Source organism: Thunnus maccoyii, chromosome 11 (assembly GCF_910596095.1).
Source record: "Thunnus maccoyii chromosome 11, fThuMac1.1, whole genome shotgun sequence".
NCBI lineage: Eukaryota > Metazoa > Chordata > Actinopteri > Scombriformes > Scombridae > Thunnus > Thunnus maccoyii.
This window is the reverse complement of record NC_056543.1, coordinates 24,856,336-24,877,234: the sequence shown is the minus strand read 5'-3', so window position 1 is coordinate 24,877,234 and position 20,899 is coordinate 24,856,336. Positions and strand designations below refer to the sequence as shown.

The window sequence follows — 20,899 nt, the reverse complement described above, 5'->3', positions numbered from 1 at the left end:
ATTCATTATTGAGAACTGTTAAAGGGGACATATCATGCTTTATGTGATTTTCTGTTATTTTTATACTGTTATGATGACGACTGACTATGTTAAACTCAGTCAAAGGTCCAAAACATGAGGTGAACATATGTAAAAATGCTCCCTGAGCTCTGAATGCTCAGTTTGCGATGTTATCTCTACTTCGTCCTCATGATGACATCACATTGTTACACGCATGACCACAAATGGCCATCCATTTCGTAGCCTTTGCTCAAACATATACGGATGTATTTGAAAAGTTTGCATTTCGAGTAAAAAAATTAGAAAAATAAGTGAAATCTACTACAGTGGAAACTGCTTATAATGATCACAGTTACAGCGATTGACCGCTTATATGGATCAAAAAGCTCGGGACAGAATCATTCCTATACAAATGCTGTTTAAATAATTCACCTATAGTAATCAAGTAGTCTGCTTACAGTGTTCATTTTGGGTCCTTTCATACATGACAACATATGGAAAAAAATGTAAAACTGTGGTAATTCTTTTTTTTTTTTTTTTCACTTTACTCCCATGATACACGTATGATATGTATATGTGCAGCTGTAACCGCAGTAACCCGTCTGCTTCGCGCTGGTTACCTGAGGCTGGTGCTGCATGCACACTGGAATCATGACAGGAAAATAAAAGTCATTTTGTTGCAATGAAAAACGTAGTCTCCTTGAAGTTTATGACAAACTGCCATAAACGAGCCAATGAGATGCAGCAGCGTAACAAGTGTTTGAAACAGCATTCATGTAATATTTATTTATTTATTTATATATTTATTGGGACCATGTACAGTGTTAAACATAAATGTTACCATTTGATGTACTGTACCAGAGTTAGCTTATAGCTAATTTTCATCTGCAGTCCCTTTGGCAGGTCACAATTAAAACATATAACGGAACAATAACAAACATTACAAAGCAAAAAACACACAGGACACATAATGCAAAATACAAAGCTACACACAATAGCACATCACATACAGCCACAATGTCAACTAGAAATCAATAATGTAAGCTTGTCAAATTAAAAGCAAGATTATTTGTGCATAAATATACAAATGTCAGTTAGATGGTAATCTGCATGAGAAATAAAGAAAAACCGACACAGACATGATGATTATATGTGGTTTCCACTGTACTACTTAGCTGGAGCTAACCAATCAGAACAGAGCAGGCTCATCGGGGAGGGGGTCTTAAAGAGACAGGAGCTAAAACAGCCTGTTTCAAACAGGGGAGGAGCTGACAAGCATAAAGTGTTTTTTGAACTGTTGAACCCCAAAATATAATTCTAGACCTGGAAATGTACATGATGCATTCCCTTTAACAGATTAAATGATTGTTGAAACTGGAAACTAACGAAACCAACCATCTAATGCTGATTTGTTTTCACAGGATTTGTCCTCACAGCTGTACTATAGAGCTCAACATGCCCAAACATCATCCTGCTTAAATGTTTGGGGAAAACATTTGAAGCCGTCTGCAGATAGGTACAGTACGCCTTGGAAGACATGGTTGAAAGTGAGCATTTTTCAACAACATGAAACAAATGCTTCAAGACATGCCTAAAAAGCATTCGGGCATAAATGTAGAAAGCAATTTTATATAATTTTGTGATATTTTGTGTAAAGTATTCAATAGAAGGTCAAATATAATTACTCTTACATTAGTAAAAGATTAATTCATATTTGCTGACAGTGCAATAACAGCTCAAACAATGCTTCAATCCAAGTCTTTCCTCTGCTTAATGGAAGCTTAATGGCTTATATCAATAAAATACTTTAAATTAATTGTGCAGTTGTCATGTGTCATTCTTCCTGTCTGTTGCCTCAACACACATTGAACGCTCAACTAAGAGTTTTCCTCAAATTTGAAACATATAACACAATCAAGGAACAGCATGTCTGTTATTAATCAGCAACAACAAATGTGTTGAAATAGTGTGAGTGCTACAAGACAACATTACCGTTTCTTCTTAATTGCACCAATATTTATTTATTTTTAAATCTAGTTATTTGCAACAGAACTCTGAGTGTTTGATTTTACCTCTGAAGATGGTACTCATGAAGAAGCACAATCCAGGCACAACGGAAGCTTACATAGTTTGAAATCTTTACAACAATAGATGTACACAATAAATAACAGTGAATATATATTTCTTGTATTTATATGCCTTTACACAGAATTCAACTGTAAAAGTATGATTGTCTTGAACCAGTGATGTTTTGACTGCAAAAGATAAAAGAATAATTGAAAGCTGATGTGAAATTTTAATTTTTTATTGAATGATTTTTATTGCATTTTTGTAATCATGAACCAGTTAAGCTTTGGGGGTAATTTAGAGTGTCCAATTAATGAAAAATGGTAGGAAACCAGAGTACCCAGAGTAAACCCACACCACCACAGCAGACAGCGCACAAACTAGAAGAGACTCAGGCTCGGGGCTCGAACCCTCATCTCCTAGCTATAAGGTGTCACTGAAGTGGCCCTCAGTCCTGCCCTACATCAAGGTAACCCTAAGCCTAACCTTAACCCCCTCAGTGAGGTAACTAACCTGCTCCACTGGTCTCTGCCCCTCGATGTTTTAGGACAGAGACCAGTGGTGCAGGAGGAAAGAGGAGGCAGGTAGATGTGAGTCAGTAATAATGTAGGACGGTGGCCAGTGGAGGAGGAGGTGGGTAGATGTGAATCCGTAATAATGAGGAGATAGGTAGATGTGAATCCGTAATAATGAGGAGATAGGTAGATGTGAATCCGTAATAATGAGGAGATAGGTAGATGTGAGGTGGGACTTAGCTTCTTGCGTTCATCTTGAAGGAAAAAAGAGAAACCTCCATTATTCTTTTTTCCTTCAAGATGAAGGCTACAGTTGTCGGTCGTCACCATCCCATCTCTGATGTGACTGTAGATAAGATCGCTGAGTTCTTTTGTGAAAACCAGATGTTTCCCACTGGAAATTATCTCTAACTGCTGAAACACAGAAACCTCTAGGTTATAGGTAGATGTGAGTCCGTAATAATGTAGGACAGAAGCCAGTGGAGGAGGAGGTGGGTAGATGGGAGTCTGTGATAATGTAGGATGGAGGCCAGTGGAGGAGGAGGTGGGTAGATGTGAGTCTGTGATAATGTAGGATGGAGGCCAGTGGAGGAGGAGGTGGGTAGATGTGAGTCCGTGATAATGTAGGATGGAGGCCAGTGTAGGAGGAGGTGGGTAGATGTGAGTCTGTGATAATGTAGGATGGTGGCCAGTGGAGGAGGAGGTGGGTAGATGTGAGTCTGTGATAATGTAGGATGGAGGCCAGTGGAGGAGGAGGTGGGTAGATGTGAGTCTGTGATAATGTAGGATGGTGGCCAGTGGAGGAGGAGGTGGGTAGATGTGAGTCTGTGATAATGTAGGATGGAGGCCAGTGGAGGAGGAGGTTGGTAGATGTGAGTCTGTGATAATGTAGGATGGTGGCCAGTGGAGGAGGAGGTTGGTAGATGTGAGTCTGTGATAATGTAGGATGGAGGCCAGTGGAGGAGGAGGTTGGTAGATGTGAGTCCGTGATAATGTAGGATGGAGGCCAGTGGAGGAGGAGGTTGGTAGATGTGAGTCCGTGATAATGTAGGATGGAGGCCAGTGGAGGAGGAGGTTGGTAGATGTGAGTCCGTGATAATGTAGGATGGAGGCCAGTGGAGGAGGAGGTTGGTAGATGTGAGTCCGTGATAATGTAGGATGGTGGCCAGTGGAGGAGGAGGTGGGTAGATGTGAATCCGTAATAATGAGGAGATAGGTAGATGTGAGGTGGGACTTAACTTCTTGCGTTCATCTTGAAGGAAAAAAGAGAAACCTCCATTATTCTTTTTTCCTTCAAGATGAAGGCAGTTGTTATTATACAAAAATTCTCAGAAAAGGCTCGGCCAAAACCCTGCGTACACAGGAGAAGAAACGGTGGATGGTGCTGGGCTTTTTCAGCGTCAGGTGAGATTTAAAAGACACGGCTATGTATTTTTCTATTAGCGGATCCCCTGATTTCATTAATATCACCACCATGTCTGCACTCTTCCAGACCTTGCACAAATCCTTGAAAATGGCCTTGTCGATGTTTTTTATAGTTTTTTCCGTTACCTTAAAATCTAGAGTCTCAACTTCCGCCCACGTCTTCTTGATGATGTGGCGAGTCAGGGCCTCTGCGTTCATAATAGTGTTCTTTGTTTTGGTGAGGACACGATACACCAGCTTCTCAACGAGCACGCTAACAGCTATGTACCTTTTCTTGAGCGCTGCATCCTCTTCAGATTCAGTGTCTCGCTCCTCGGACCTTGTTGCATCCTCCTCTGCTGTGACTTCTGGTAGCGGCATTCGTGAGAATATCTTGGTGTTCATAAGAGCAAGTACAATCCTATTGCAGTAGCTGCCAACCTTCATTTTAAGCCACCAATTCATCAGGCTGAGAAAACACTTCACTCTATTGCCTACATCGTTGTACAGGGCGTCATAGTGCTCTTTAAGAGTCTTTCTTATGGACTTCTTCCTCACTGACTCAGGGACAATCTCGGTCGTCACCATCCCATCTTTGATGTGATTGTAGATAAGATCGCTGAGTTCTTTTGTGAAAACCAGATGTTTCCCACTGGAAATTATCTCTAACTGCCGAAACACAGAAACCTCATTTCCACCCTCTGTAATGTCGTACTCATCCAGAAGCAGAGACTCAACACTAGACCTGAGGGACTGCGCTGAGTGTCTGCCTTTACCTTTGAAGATTTTGTGGTATTTGGACTTCAGCTGTGCCACCATACGATGAATCAATGATTTGGCAAACAGCTTAGCAAAAAGTGTCTTGATCTTGCTCTTCAGATTATTTTCTTCTCTCGGACTCTCAGTTTCAGAATGTTGTAGACTCTTTGCCTCTTCCGTAAGAATCTGAGATATGTCGTCCCCTATAACCTCAATCTCTAAAGAGAAATCAGATTGCAGGAGTTCATATTCAGACTCCTCCACTGTATGTAGTACAGGTTCTGTTAACTCGTAAAGCTCTTGTCTGATTATCTCTTGGACAGCTTTACTGGTTTGAGCCAGAAAGCTGTCTTCCGATGCCATCTTCTCCGGTGTGTCCTGCCTTTCACTTTTCACTGGTGACTCTAGGCGGTCACCAGTGTCGGGCCTCTCTACTTTATCCTCCTCCATTTCTTCATCTGAAGTCTCCAGATCTTCTATTTCTGCATCCTCATGCTCTGGAGACTCCATTGGTGGTACCATATCCTCTTTGTCTGTGTTCTCTACATCGGTGACCCTATATGACCTTGACCGACGTGGCTGAGGTGGGCACAGACTTTTCACTTTGGTCATGAAGTCACGAAGCACATCGCTTGCATGACCAACCATTGTGTTTAGTCTGCGGGATGGTGTGACACGAAAGCCACCGACTTTGTCATGAGGAACCACAAAATCTCTACTTTCAGAGTCAGTAGAAGCAGAGAGGGCCGAGTTGACGCTCTCAGCAACCTCTTTTGCTATTAGTTTTGTTAAGCTCTCTGAACTGACTGACTGCATTTCCTCCGTAAACTCCAGAGCCTGAACGAAACTCTTATGGAGAGTTTTGTTCAGGCTATTGAGAAGCTCCTCCTTACAGACGTCCGCATCTTTGCTCCGTAGATTCGCCAATATTGTATTTGTAATGAATATGATGAATTCTGTGATCATTTCTGCCAACAGGTACATTGTGGCATCATCAGGAGTTCCTTCCTTCAACAGTATCCATTGCTCCTCTGTGATCTTCTCCAAAAAGGAATGGATCACTGAGCGCACATCATCAACTGTAACGACTGCCATTTTCTTCTCTTGTCTTCGATGCTCTGTTACTGTAATCAAACTGTAAGCTCGATTACCTTCGATGCTTATTAACTGTAGCTATCAGGATTGATTATCTTCGATGTTTATCGTATTGGTCTTGAATATTCTGGTGCCCTATATACATAAATGTTTCCACTTTCATAGCTTTTATCTGTGACTAGATCAAAGAATCAAAGCACAAATTAAAGGGTGACAATACAGATAAAAGTGTGACTACAGAGATCAAAGTGTGACTACAGAGATCAAAGTGTGACTACAGAGATCAAAGTGAGACTACAGAGATCAAAGAGAGACTACAGAGATCAAAGTGTGACTACAGAGATCAAAGTGAGACTACAGAGATCAAAGAGAGACTACACGTTGATCACTGCTCATGACCACGTCACATATCTATGACTACACGTCACAAATCAAAGTGTAACTAGGCTACACGTTGATCACTCGTCATGATTACGTCACAGAATAAAGTAACTGACTATTTTCAAAACCCGCGACTCTGTCATAGCAACCGTTGCTAGGCACCGGCGGCACCGTTTGACAGATTTCTCGTTTTCAGACAAGTCGGCGCTAAAGTCATACAGCTGCTCAAAAAACAACTAGTAAACCGAGGCTGATAATATGATGTGAACAGTGGCTGTTAAATGGTCAAGAAATGAATTTGATCTTTTTATTAAAATGACAATGATAGCTAGTTTGAAAAACGGGGAAGCCCTGGCTTCAGGAGAAAACGCCTTCACACATTAGGACGTCCTTGCTTTTTGTCACAGGGGTATTATAGCCCCTTAAAACTGGACCCACTCCAGAACCATCCGTGATTCAATGAATAAACTCGTTTTCTGGTAAGTAATGGAGTCTCATAGAGCTACAGACTTGATGTCTTATTCACAGAATGAGAGACAAAACGACACAAAATCACATCATCAGACAAAGGAATAGCGCCAAAAATGCTGCTTAGACAATGGGAGTCCATTGCAAACTCCATTTCCAAGGATGCTTTGCGATTTTCACACCTCAGCAGGGAGCAGTCAACATACAGTCTCATTGGCGGAGACGCTCCTGCACAGCGGAGCGTCCTGATGACGCAGCCATGACATCACCACCCCTTTAAAAACTGAACGTGCCCCGACGCACACGCCTTTCCCATGTCACTGAGCAAGGGGTAACTCCGGTTCCTCTGTGAGTCAGCTGACTAAAGTGGGTACCCCACGCACGTGTTTTCCCCTCATCGAAGACTCCCCTCGCCGGACGAGACGAGACTTCGCCCGTGTTCACCCGAACACATTCCCGGATCCGAGAGAGACCGCTGCTGCAACCAGCGTCCTCAATTTCCTCGAGACGAGTCGACTCTGCTGTTCTCTCCGCCACGCCGCCGAGAGCCAGCTGCCGTGTTTTTCGCCGACCGTGCGAGAACGGCCACCGTCTGCATCCGAGCCCAGGACAAAGCCGGACATAAAGACGGATTACACACACACCCTGCTCGCTTTCTGAAGCGACCAAGTAATAGGCATAAGTCTGGGCAGAGGCAGTGTTAATTGTGTGTTCTTATCAGCATCAGTTGCTGTTGCTTAGCATTTAGCTCTTAGCTTTTGCTATTGTTTGTTGTGTTGTTTACGGACCGCCGAGTCCATTTTTTCCTGCTTTACTCTTAGGAGTATTTTAAGTTTGCTGCCTGTTTAGTTGTGTTCACCACGCTAGACTGTTTTGTGTTTGTCCCGCTCGGGACTACTGCTGTTTGTGCCATCGTGAGAGAGAAAGTAAGTTGCTTTGTCGATCAGAAACCAGACAACGTACGTTACAGACTGCCGTCCGTACACACGCTGTCTGTGGACAAAGCTTCTCTTCCGCCAGGCGGCGCCGTCTTGCTTCTGTCTAACCAAGACACCGCCACATTTCTGCCATCCGGTTCTCGCGCGACGTGACTTCCTCCCATAGTCACGTCCGGCGATGTCATCACGTCAGGCCCCGTTGCCATCTTGTGTCACACGCACGCACGCACGCACACACACACACACGCATTCCCCTGCATGTGTCCAACCCTGTACATAGCTGTTTGTGTTTTGTTTGGTAGGATTAGATCTTAGGATAGTTGTTTATTGAATGAAGCATTTGTTAACTTTGTTAATTTTGCTAAGTTTAATAAACACTGTTATATCTTTAAAGAGAAGTTCTTCTGTCATTATTGTGTGTAATATTGTGAAAAGTGGCTGATTGAAGGAGTCAGAGCTCGAATTCAACCCTTCTTTGTTCATCCTTGAATGTTTATCTCTCTGATATTAACATTCTAGGTGAACTCCCATTTATGAGACTACCTTGTTTGGTTATTGGTCCCGGTTTCCGGGTGGTGCCCCGTATTTGTTAATTCATATTAATAATTCTATTAATTGTCATAATTGGTTTATTATCCTTGATAATTATTGCAAATAATCAACTGTGTTCCTCATAGATCCAACAGTTGGTGCCCGAATTATTGATTAAGGTTAACAATATCTTATTTTCATAATTCATAATTATCTGATAATTATGAATTATTGCTAATAACCACACGCACTACTGCCCGTCCCAACAGGGCCATCAGGCCAATGTACAGATTAACTGGTGTTCATCGCTGAATGGTCGACTCCTCAACTGAGGCTTAAAGGAGTCACCGAGCAGGCATGTCAAAGTTCAACAGTTTTAAAATCTGTAGACACATATCTTAAGAATTACTTATATAAATTGATGTCTTATATACAGATGTGGCTTTCAACTGTGTCTTATGGATACCAAATGCTAATGGACCCATGGACCATGATCTTTGGTATGTTAAATGGTCTGAATTGTCATGGTTTGTATTAAAATACTTAAAAAATCTCTCCTGTCTAATAATGCATCACTATTGTACATACACAGCGGGAAGATGCAAGGCTTTACCCTCTTGAGGACTGTTGATTTCAGAGTCTGAACAGCACTGCAATCCAGAGAATGATAACTGGTTGTAACTGGACATATTGGGGGGGGGGGGTTAATATTGCCCCTTGAGACTCAACTCTGGCTCACGTGTCTTTGTTGTGCAATGAGTGGGCAGAAAGAAACTGGCTCTCGATAACTCAATTTCCACTGTTCAGTGGGCTTTGGGCATGGAACCCAGTCAGATACATTCACTTCATCACAGCGCTGTGAATTTACAGTCAGCTGTAATGTTTATTTTATTTTATTTTATGTAGATTCTGTTAAGCCTGTGTTATAAGGTGACAGAAAGTAACAGGTCTATATCATCATCTGCATTGAACTCCTACATAGTGGGGGTTTGGAGCAATGTATTTTATTTACCAAGTTCATTATTTGTTATTCATTATTCATCAGATATAAATTCATTATTGAGAACTGTTAAAGGGGACATATCATGCTTTATGTGATTTTCTGTTATTTTTATACTGTTATGATGACGACTGTCTATGTTAAACTCAGTCAAAGGTCCAAAACATGAGGTGAACATATGTAAAAATGCTCCCTGAGCTCTGAATGCTCAGTTTGCAATGTTATCTCTACTTCGTCCTCATGATGACATCACATTATTACACGCATGACCACAAATGGCCATCCATTTCGTAGCCTTTGCTCAAACATATACAGATGTATTTGAAAAGTTTGCATTTCGAGTAAAAAAATTAGAAAAATAAGTGAAATCTACTACAGTGGAAACTGCTTATAATGATCACAGTTACAGTGATTGACCGCTTATATGGATCAAAAAGCTCGGGACAGAATCATTCCTATACAAATGCTGTTTAAATAATTCACCTATAGTAATCAAGTAGTCTGCTTACAGTGTTCATTTTGGGTCCTTTCATACATGACAACATATGGAAAAAAATGTAAAACTGTGGTAATTCTTTTTTTTTTTTTTTTTTACTTTACTCCCATGATACACGTATGATATGTATATGTGCAGCTGTAACCGCAGTAACCCGTCTGCTTCGCGCTGGTTACCTGAGGCTGGTGCTGCATGCACACTGGAATCATGACAGGAAAATAAAAGTCATTTTGTCGCAATGAAAAACGTAGTCTCCTTGAAGTTTATGACAAACTGCCATAAACGAGCCAATGAGATGCAGCAGCGTAACAAGTGTTTGAAACAGCATTCATGTAATATTTATTTATTTATTTATATATTTATTGGGACCATGTACAGTGTTAAACATAAATGTTACCATTTGATGTACTGTACCAGAGTTAGCTTATAGCTAATTTTCATCTGCAGTCCCTTTGGCAGGTCACAATTAAAACATATAACGGAACAATAACAAACATTACAAAGCAAAAAACACACAGGACACATAATGCAAAATACAAAGCTACACACAATAGCACATCACATACAGCCACAATGTCAACTAGAAATCAATAATGTAAGCTTGTCAAATTAAAAGCAAGATTATTTGTGCATAAATATACAAATGTCAGTTAGATGGTAATCTGCATGAGAAATAAAGAAAAACCGACACAGACATGATGATTATATGTGGTTTCCACTGTACTACTTAGCTGGAGCTAACCAATCAGAACAGAGCAGGCTCATCGGGGAGGGGGTCTTAAAGAGACAGGAGCTAAAACAGCCTGTTTCAAACAGGGGATGAGCTGACAAGCATAAAGTGTTTTTTGAACTGTTGAACCCCAAAATATAATTCTAGACCTGGAAATGTACATGATGCATTCCCTTTAACAGATTAAATGATTGTTGAAACTGGAAACTAACGAAACCAACCATCTAATACTGATTTGTTTTCACAGGATTTGTCCTCACAGCTGTACTATAGAGCTCAACATGCCCAAACATCATCCTGCTTAAATGTTTGGGGAAAACATTTGAAGCCGTCTGCAGATAGGTACAGTACGCCTTGGAAGACATGGTTGAAAGTGAGCATTTTTCAACAACATGAAACAAATGCTTCAAGACATGCCTAAAAAGCATTCGGGCATAAATGTAGAAAGCAATTTTATACAATTTTGTGATATTTTGTGTAAAGTATTCAATAGAAGGTCAAATATAATTACTCTTACATTAGTAAAAGATTAATTCATATTTGCTGACAGTGCAATAACAGCTCAAACAATGCTTCAATCCAAGTCTTTCCTCTGCTTAATGGAAGCTTAATGGCTTATATCAATAAAATACTTTAAATTAATTGTGCAGTTGTCATGTGTCATTCTTCCTGTCTGTTGCCTCAACACACATTGAACGCTCAACTAAGAGTTTTCCTCAAATTTGAAACATATAACACAATCAAGGAACAGCATGTCTGTTATTAATCAGCAACAACAAATGTGTTGACATAGTGTGAGTGCTACAAGACAACATTACCGTTTCTTCTTAATTGTACCAATATTTATTTATTTTTAAATCTAGTTATTTGCAACAGAACTCTGAGTGTTTGATTTTACCTCTGAAGATGGTACTCATGAAGAAGCACAATCCAGGCACAACGGAAGCTTACATAGTTTGAAATCTTTACAACAATAGATGTACACAATAAATAACAGTGAATATATATTTCTTGTATTTATAAGCCTTTACACAGAATTCAACTGTAAAAGTATGATTGTCTTTAATTGAACCAGTGATGTTTTGACTGCAAAAGATAAAAGAATAATTGAAAGCAGATGTGAAATTTTAATTTTTTATTGAATGATTTTTATTGCATTTTTGTAATCATGAACCAGTTAAGCTTTGGGGGTAATTTAGAGTGTCCAATTAATGAAAAATGGTAGGAAACCAGAGTCCCCAGAGTAAACCCACACCACCACAGCAGACAGCGCACAAACTAGAAGAGACTCAGGCTCGGGGCTCGAACCCTCATCTCCTAGCTATAAGGTGTCACTGAAGTGGCCCTCAGTCCTGCCCTACATCAAGGTAACCCTAAGCCTAACCTTAACCCCCTCAGTGAGGTAACTAACCTGCTCCACTGGTCTCTGCCCCTCGATGTTTTAGGACAGAGACCAGTGGTGCAGGAGGAAAGAGGAGGCAGGTAGATGTGAGTCAGTAATAATGTAGGACGGTGGCCAGTGGAGGAGGAGGTGGGTAGATGTGAATCCGTAATAATGAGGAGATAGGTAGATGTGAATCCGTAATAATGAGGAGATAGGTAGATGTGAATCCGTAATAATGAGGAGATAGGTAGATGTGAGGCGGGACTTCTTGCGTTCATCTTGAAGGAAAAAAGAAACCTCCATTATTCTTTTTTCCTTCAAGATGAAGGCTACAGTTGTCGGTCGTCACCATCCCATCTCTGATGTGACTGTAGATAAGATCGCTGAGTTCTTTTGTGAAAACCAGATGTTTCCCACTGGAAATTATCTCTAACTGCCGAAACACAGAAACCTCTAGGTTATAGGTAGATGTGAGTCCGTAATAATGTAGGACAGAAGCCAGTGGAGGAGGAGGTGGGTAGATGTGAGTCAGTAATAATGTAGGACAGAAGCCAGTGGAGGAGGAGGTGGGTAGATGTGAGTCTGTGATAATGTAGGATGGTGGCCAGTGGAGGAGGAGGTGGGTAGATGTGAGTCTGTGATAATGTAGGATGGTGGCCAGTGGAGGAGGAGGTGGGTAGATGTGAGTCTGTGATAATGTAGGATGGAGGCCAGTGGAGGAGGAGGTGGGTAGATGTGAGTCTGTGATAATGTAGGACGGAGGCCAGTGGAGGAGGAGGTGGGTAGATGTGAGTCTGTGATAATGTAGGACGGAGGCCAGTGGAGGAGGAGGTGGGTAGATGTGAGTCCGTGATAATGTAGGATGGAGGCCAGTGGAGGAGGAGGTGGGTAGATGTGAGTCCGTGATAATGTAGGATGGAGGCCAGTGGAGGAGGAGGTGGGTAGATGTGAGTCCGTGATAATGTAGGATGGAGGCCAGTGGAGGAGGAGGTGGGTAGATGTGAGTCCGTGATAATGAGGAGATAGGTAGATGTGAGGTGGGACTTAACTTCTTGCGTTCATCTTGAAGGAAAAAAGAGAAACCTCCATTATTCTTTTTTCCTTCAAGATGAAGGCAGTTGTTATTATACAAAAATTCTCAGAAAAGGCTCGGCCAAAACCCTGCGTACACAGGAGAAGAAACGGTGGATGGTGCTGGGCTTTTTCAGCGTCAGGTGAGATTTAAAAGACACGGCTATGTATTTTTCTATTAGCGGATCCCCTGATTTCATTAATATCACCACCATGTCTGCACTCTTCCAGACCTTGCACAAATCCTTGAAAATGGCCTTGTCGATGTTTTTTATAGTTTTTTCCGTTACCTTAAAATCTAGAGTCTCAACTTCCGCCCACGTCTTCTTGATGATGTGGCGAGTCAGGGCCTCTGCGTTCATAATAGTGTTCTTTGTTTTGGTGAGGACACGATACACCAGCTTCTCAACGAGCACGCTAACAGCTATGTACCTTTTCTTGAGCGCTGCATCCTCTTCAGATTCAGTGTCTCGCTCCTCGGACCTTGTTGCATCCTCCTCGGACCTTGTTGCATCCTCCTCGGACCTTGTTGCATCCTCCTCGGACCTTGTTGCATCCTCCTCTGCTGTGACTTCTGTTGGGGGCATTCGTGAGAATATCTTGGTGTTCTTAAGAGCAAGTACAACCCTATTGCAGTAGCTGCCAACCTTCATTTTAAGCCACCAATTCATCAGGCTGAGAAAACACTTCACTCTATTGCCTACATCGTTGTACAGGGCGTCATAGTGCTCTTTAAGAGTCTTTCTTATGGACTTCTTCCTCACTGACTCAGGGACAATCTCGGTCGTCACCATCCCATCTTTGATGTGATTGTAGACAAGATCGCTGAGTTCTTTTGTGAAAACCAGATGTTTCCCACTGGAGATTATCTCTAACTGCCGAAACACAGAAACCTCATTTCCACCCTCTGTAATGTCGTACTCATCCAGAAGCAGAGACTCAACACTAGACCTGAGGGACTGCGCTGAGTGTCTGCCTTTACCTTTGAAGATTTTATGGTATTTGGACTTCAGCTGTGCCACCATACGATGAATCAATGATTTGGCAAACAGCTTAGCAAAAAGTGTCTTGATCTTGCTCTTCAGATTATTTTCTTCTCTCGGACTCTCAGTTTCAGAATGTTGTAGACTCTTTGCCTCTTCCGTAAGAATCTGAGATATGTCGTCCCCTATAACCTCAATCTCTAAAGAGAAATCAGATTGCAGGAGTTCATATTCAGACTCCTCCACTGTATGTAGTACAGGTTCTGTTAACTCGTAAAGCTCTTGTCTGATTATCTCTTGGACAGCTTTACTGGTTTGAGCCAGAAAGCTGTCTTCCGATGCCATCTTCTCCGGTGTGTCCTGCCTTTCACTTTTCACTGGTGACTCTAGGCGGTCACCAGTGTCGGGCCTCTCTACTTTATCCTCCTCCATTTCTTTATCTGAAGTCTCCAGATCTTCTATTTCTGCATCCTCATGCTCTGGAGACTCCATTGGTGGTACCATATCCTCTTTGTCTGTGTTTTCTACATCGGTGGCCCTATATGACCTTGACTGACGTGGCTGAGGTGGGCACAGACTTTTCACTTTGGTCATGAAGTCACGAAGCACAGCGCTTGCATGACCAACCATTGTGTTCAGTCTGCGGGATGGTGTGACACGAAAGCCACCGACTTTGTCATGAGGAACCACAAAATCTCTACTTTCAGAGTCAGTAGAAGCAGAGAGGGCTGAGTTGACGCTCTCAGCAACCTCTTTTGCTATTAGTTTTGTTAAGCTCTCTGAACTGACTGACTGCATTTCCTCCGTAAACTCCAGAGCCTGAACGAAACTCTGATGGAGAGTTTCGTTCAGGCTATTGAGAAGCTCCTCCTTACAGACGTCCGCATCTTTGCTCCGTAGATTCGCCAATATTGTATTTGTAATGGATATGATGAATTCTGTGATCATTTCTGCCAACAGGTACATTGTGGCATCATCAGGAGTTCCTTCCTTCAACAGTATCCATTGCTCCTCTGTGATCTTCTCCAAAAAGGAATGGATCACTGAGCGCACATCATCAACTGTAACGACTGCCATTTTCTTCTCTTGTCTTCGATGCTCTGTTACTGTAATCCGACTGTAAGCTTGATTAGCTTCGATGCTCTGTTACTGTAATCAAACTGTAAGCTCGATTACCTTCGATGCTTATTAACTGTAGCTATCAGGATTGATTATCTTCGATGTTTTGCGTATTGAGAACTGCGCTTGGCTTAGTTTTCACTCAGTGGTCTGTCAGAATAACTCGATTTGAGGTTGGTCTTGAATATTCTGGTGCCCTATATACATAAATGTTTCCACTTTCATAGCTTTTATCTGTGACTAGATCAAAGAATCAAAGCACAAATCAAAGGGTGACGATACAGATAAAAGTGTGACTACAGAGATCAAAGTGTGACTACAGAGATCAAAGAGAGACTACAGAGATCAAAGTGTGACTACAGAGATCAAAGTGTGACTACAGAGATCAAAGTGAGACTACAGAGATCAAAGAGAGACTACACGTTGATCACTGCTCATGACCACGTCACATATCTATGACTACACGTCACAAATCAAAGTGTAACTAGGCTACACGTTGATCACTCGTCATGATTACGTCACAGAATAAAGTAACTGACTATTTTCAAAACCCGCGACTCTGTCATAGCAACCGTTGCTAGGCACCGGCGGCACCGTTTGACAGATTTCTCGTTTTCAGACAAGTCGGCGCTAAAGTTATACAGCTGCTCAAAAAACAACTAGTAAACCGAGGCTGATAATATGATGTGAACAGTGGCTGTTAAATGGTCAAGAAATGAATTTGATCTTTTTATTAAAATGACAATGATAGCTAGTTTGAAAAACGGGGAAGCCCTGGCTTCAGGAGAAAACGCCTTCACACATTAGGACGTCCTTGCTTTTTGTCACAGGGGTATTATAGCCCCTTAAAACTGGACCCACTCCAGAACCATCCGTGATTCAATGAATAAACTCGTTTTCTGGTAAGTAATGGAGTCTCACAGAGCTACAGACTTGATGTCTTATTCACAGAATGAGAGACAAAACGACACAAAATCACGTTCATATTGGTTACATATGGGTGGTTGACGTGAACTCAAATCCAAAGTGGAAAAAAATATATTTTTAAAATTTATGTCAAATGACACATAATTGTATTGCTTTATATGTAAGTAACTCAAAATTGATTGTGTTCATTACCAATTCCTCATTTATTTTAGATTTTTTTCACTTTTTTGTGTGGTACTCCTAAAAATTGTCCACCGGTGGGACAACATTTTTAATATTAATATTTAATTCAGAGATTGTTTGCCAGATAAGACAAATATGCATAATCCTTATCAATTTGTTCTAATTATATTTCCACATCAAAAGTAACCAATAAAAATTCGCAATCATGTCATTACCCTACTATAAGATGTCCACATAGGGACTTCACCCAAACGGTTGGGTTATATTCATTATAATTAGTATAAAACCTAATGAAGCTTCAATTCATCCTTATATGTGCATAGTGATGATATCATTATTATGCTATTCAACACTTTTTACATGAATTTGTGCATTAAAATGCCTTTTCCACTCATAATTCAGTTTGTCACACCACAGGACATTCCGTCACACCATTGGACAATAAATACCTTATGCCCATGTTTTGTTACAAAGTCACATTTATTTTTTCCTGTTCAAATTTATTTTAAAATTCATTACCTTCAAAATCATTAACAATTCATTAAAATAAAGTTATAACCTGAAGTTCAAATGTTTTTTGTACAATTAAGATAGCCAGACTAGTAACATTTAGCAACACAACATGAACATGTAAACAAAATTGTCCTGGCTTATTATTACTTTTCTTTTTCAAATTTATCTTAAAATTCATTACATTTTTGTTCAAGTCAAAACTAGACAGGATAAAGAATTAAAATTAGAGTTCTCTGTATTAAATTCAGTCCCATTTTTAGTGCTCAAGTAAAATCATTTTTCAAATAGCCATACTTGTCACAATTCATAACCACTGGAACTGACCTAAAAACTACTGTTTGGGTAAAATTCATTAAACAACCCAGCACAAGAGTACAGCTTGAAATACAAACAAAATAAAAAAAAAGCTGTAGTGTTTAAGGACTCATCCTCCTCCTTTCACACCTCATTGAACAGCAGCCAGTCATATTTGGTGAGTTGGGCTCCACGCTGGTGGGGCTCTGGCTCAGAGATGACACTGACAAGTTCGTCCTTGCTGTACATAATGCAGTCTCGCTTAGCAGGCCATTTGAAGATGTTTTTCCCACAAATTTGCACCATGCAATTGACCTCAATATGCTCAGCATTTAGTTGTGTGATCTGGCCCACAAATGGCTTCTGGTCATAGCAGACAATGACGAATTTCCCTACAGTGTACTTGTCGTCAAGCTCTTCCTCAGCTTCCTCTCCACTATTGGGATTCTCAGGCTGGGTCGCTTGGACTTCAGAGGTGAGTGGTTCCTCCAAATCTTTTGATTTGTCTGGCCTCATCTTGCTTGGAGAGAAGCAGTGGCACATCTCTGGGAACCGGCAGAAACAGCTGAGTGCCCTATAGAAGATCTCTCCGACAGAGAAGGAAAGTATTTGGTGCGTGTTTAATATGCCGGGTACTTTTGGGACAGACGGTGGCAACATCTCGTCAAACACCTGGATATCTGCCTCATCGATCCACTTGAATCTTATGTTTGTGACCTCTTTTTGGACTAGGAACTCATAGACATCCTTTGGGCTTTTAAGGTCTTGCCCCCCATGGATGTGGTTGTCTGCCATTCGTTTCACTGCTCCCCCAACTCCATCAGGAGCACCTTTCCCATGAGCTCTCTCTGAATAGTTCCACATTATTCGCTTTAGCCCCCATGTGTAGGGTACACTGCTTAAAAGGTAACAGTTAGCCTTGTTCCTGTATTGAGTGACTATTGAGTGGTTAGGAGAGAGAGAGTGATGGGTTTGTACTCCTTCATAGAACCTACATCCACTGGTGTGACAGCCATGTCCACCAGTGTGACGTTCAGTTCATGTCACACTATAGGACAGTGCTGTCACACCAAAGGTTTACATTATTTTCAATAGTCAATCAATATAAATTGATGAAAATTTTCAGATCAGTGCTTAAATTACGTCACACAAAAGGACTGCACAATGGATCCCATTTCTAACAATGCACAGAAATAGCAAAATTATGAAAAGATTTGAGACAGAACTCACCTTGTGTGCAGTGCATCTGCTCCAGTGATGTCTACTGTACTTCCTGGATGAAGAAGGACCCCTCTCAGTAATAGGGTACCCAAATTAATGCCTGTTTTATATCTACAGAGTGGCTTCACACCAGGTGGACACCAGTTTTGCGGACAAAATGTAACGTTTCATAATTATTCTAAATGGTGACCTTAAGACTTATAACCTTAGTTTCTGTAAGTTAACACTACTATAATATATATTCAAGTATTTTAATGTATTTTGACTTATTATTAATTTAAATACAGTAGTTTTGAGATGAGCAATGCTACTCCGGACAGTCACGCCAGTGGACAAATGTCATGTTTAAAACAAAATATTTACATATTTGAATTGTAATGCTCATTAATTACAGATGTATTAGTTCTGGACGATTATACTGTATAAAAAACAGAGATTTTAATGAAATATTATATATTATTATTTACATTTGTCACCAAGAACACAAAAATGGAGCGTCACGTCAACCACCCATATACATGTGACATGACAGATTATGAGGCAGACTATTTCATTTGTAAATTCTTAGGAAGCACAATGTAATATAGAGTTTTTAGTCAGTGTGCAGCAGGTTAAATGAACATGCATGAATGTCACATTTGTCAAACAAATATGGAAAAAAAACGTTTCCAATAATAAATGAATACTTACTTGGATTTTCCAGTAATTGCCTCTGAAAATGAAAACTTATAAACTCAAAACAACTAACTAAACTCAGGTAGCTGTCTCATAACATTGTCTCTATTTTCCCTATAATTAGTATCAAATTACAGGACTTTTCATGGAAACTTTCAAGGAAATTATTAGCACATTACAGGACATAAAATAAAGTGTTACTAGATTTTACTAGTGCAGCTGTAAGATTTACACTAATGAGAGAGTAAAATAGTGAGCTTACTACAGTGGCTCAACACTGTCATTTCAACTTTGGCCCAGATAAATTAAAGATGTTGTGAACATACTACATTTCTGCAGTGGTCCACAATTAAAACAGCTGCATGAGAGGGATGAGTTGCAGCATCCAGCCTCCCCAGTTTTCTTATTTGCAGCCTAATTCCACATTAAAGGGCTGTTGGGCCTCAAACCATGAGGTCACACAAAGAAGGCCTACATGTAACCTGTGAGGCCTGACCACGAGGTGCTTTATTCCTTTGTTTTCCCCGAGACAAAGGAATAGCGACAAAAATACTGCTTAGACGATGGGAGTCCATTGCAAACTCCATTTCCAAGGATGCTTTGCGATTTTCACACCTCAGCAAGGAGCAGTCAACATACAGTCTCATTGGCGGAGACGCTCCTGCACAGCGGAGAGTCCTGATGACGCAGCCATGACATCACCACCCCTTTAAAAACTGAATGTGCCCCGACGCACACGCCTTTCCCATGTCACTGAGCAAGGGGTAACTCCGGTTCCTCTGTGAGTCAGCTGACTAAAGGGGGTACCCCACGCACGTGTTTTCCCCTCATCGAAGACTCCCCTCGCCGGACGAGACGAGACTTCGCCCGTGTTCACCCGAACACATTCCCGGATCCGAGAGAGACCGCTGCTGCAACCAGCGTCCTCAATTTCCTCGAGACGGAAGAAACGCTTCTTCACCGAGTCGACTCTGCTGTTCTCTCCGCCACCCCGCCGAGAGCCAGCTGCCGTGTTTTTCGCCGACCGTGCGAGAACGGCCACCGTCTGCATCCGAGCCCAGGACAAAGCCGGACATAAAGACGGATTACACACACACCCTGCTCGCTATCTGAAGCGACCAAGTAATAGGCATAAGTCTGGGCAGAGGCAGTGTTAATTGTGTGTTCTTATCAGCATCAGTTGCTGTTGCTTAGCATTTAGCTCTTAGCTTTTGCTATTGTTTGTTGTGTTGTTTACGGACCGCCGAGTCCATTTTTTCCTGCTTTACTCTTAGGAGTATTTTAAGTTTGCTGCCTGTTTAGTTGTGTTCACCACGCTAGACTGTTTTGTGTTTGTCCCGCTCGGGACTACTGCTGTTTGTGCCATCGTGAGAGAGAAAGTAAGTTGCTTTGTCGATCAGAAACCAGACAACGTGCGTTACAGACTGCCGTCCGTACACACGCTGTCTGTGGACAAAGCTTCTCTTCCGCCAGGCGGCGCCGTCTTGCTTCTGTCTAACCAAGACACCGCCACATTTCTGCCATCCGGTTCTCGCGCGACGTGACTTCCTCCCATAGTCACGTCCGGCGATGTCATCACGTCAGGCCCCGTTGCCATCTTGTGTCACACGCACGCACGCACACACACACACGCATTCCCCTGCATGTGTCCAACCCTGTACATAGCTGTTTGTGTTTTGTTTGGTAGGATTAGATCTTAGGATAGTTGTTTATTGAATGAAGCATTTGTTAACTTTGTTAATTTTGCTAAGTTTAATAAACACTGTTATATCTTTAAAGAGAAGTTCTTCTGTCATTATTGTGTGTAATATTGTGAAAAGTGGCTGATTGAAGGAGTCAGAGCTCGAATTCAACCCTTCTTTGTTCATCCTTGAATGTTTATCTCTCAGATATTAACATTCTAGGTGAACTCCCATTTATGAGACTACCTTGTTTGGTTATTGGTCCCGGTTTCCGGGTGGTGCCCCGTATTTGTTAATTCATATTAATAATTCTATTAATTGTCATAATTGGTTTATTATCCTTGATAATTATTGCAAATAATCAACTGTGTTCCTCATAGATCCAACAGTTGGTGCCCGAATTATTGATTAAGGTTAACAATATCTTATTTTCATAATTCATAATATCTATGATAATTATGAA

General features: G+C 41.3%; 3 protein-coding genes across 4 annotated transcripts; all 3 read right to left on the bottom strand.

Annotated features, from left to right (window-relative positions):
- Positions 1–2,294: 2,294 nt before the first annotated feature.
- On the bottom strand, positions 2,295–15,046 carry LOC121906661. Of its 2 annotated transcripts, none has more exons than XM_042425637.1 (2): positions 14,999–15,046; positions 2,295–5,896 (listed from the first exon to the last, which is right to left on the bottom strand). In XM_042425637.1, the coding sequence occupies exon 2, from the start codon at positions 5,838–5,840 to the stop codon at positions 3,897–3,899; it is 1,944 nt and encodes a 647-aa protein (XP_042281571.1). In that variant the 5' UTR covers positions 5,841–5,896; positions 14,999–15,046; the 3' UTR covers positions 2,295–3,896. The 2 variants fall into 2 exon arrangements, with proteins under 2 accessions (XP_042281571.1, XP_042281572.1); XM_042425638.1 differs by lacking the exon at positions 14,999–15,046 and having other exon boundaries at positions 2,295–2,934; positions 4,597–6,845.
- LOC121906660 lies at positions 12,671–15,077 on the bottom strand. Its single transcript, XM_042425636.1, has 2 exons — positions 13,386–15,077; positions 12,671–13,322 (listed from the first exon to the last, which is right to left on the bottom strand). Exons 1-2 carry the CDS (start codon positions 14,897–14,899, stop codon positions 12,893–12,895), a joined length of 1,944 nt encoding a protein of 647 aa, XP_042281570.1. The 5' UTR covers positions 14,900–15,077; the 3' UTR covers positions 12,671–12,892.
- Positions 15,078–15,120: 43 nt separating this feature from the next.
- Positions 15,121–19,389, bottom strand: LOC121906663. Its single transcript, XM_042425640.1, has 2 exons — positions 16,464–19,389; positions 15,121–16,433 (listed from the first exon to the last, which is right to left on the bottom strand). The coding sequence occupies exon 1, from the start codon at positions 17,720–17,722 to the stop codon at positions 17,003–17,005; it is 720 nt and encodes a 239-aa protein (XP_042281574.1). The 5' UTR covers positions 17,723–19,389; the 3' UTR covers positions 15,121–16,433; positions 16,464–17,002.
- Positions 19,390–20,899: the final 1,510 nt, after the last annotated feature.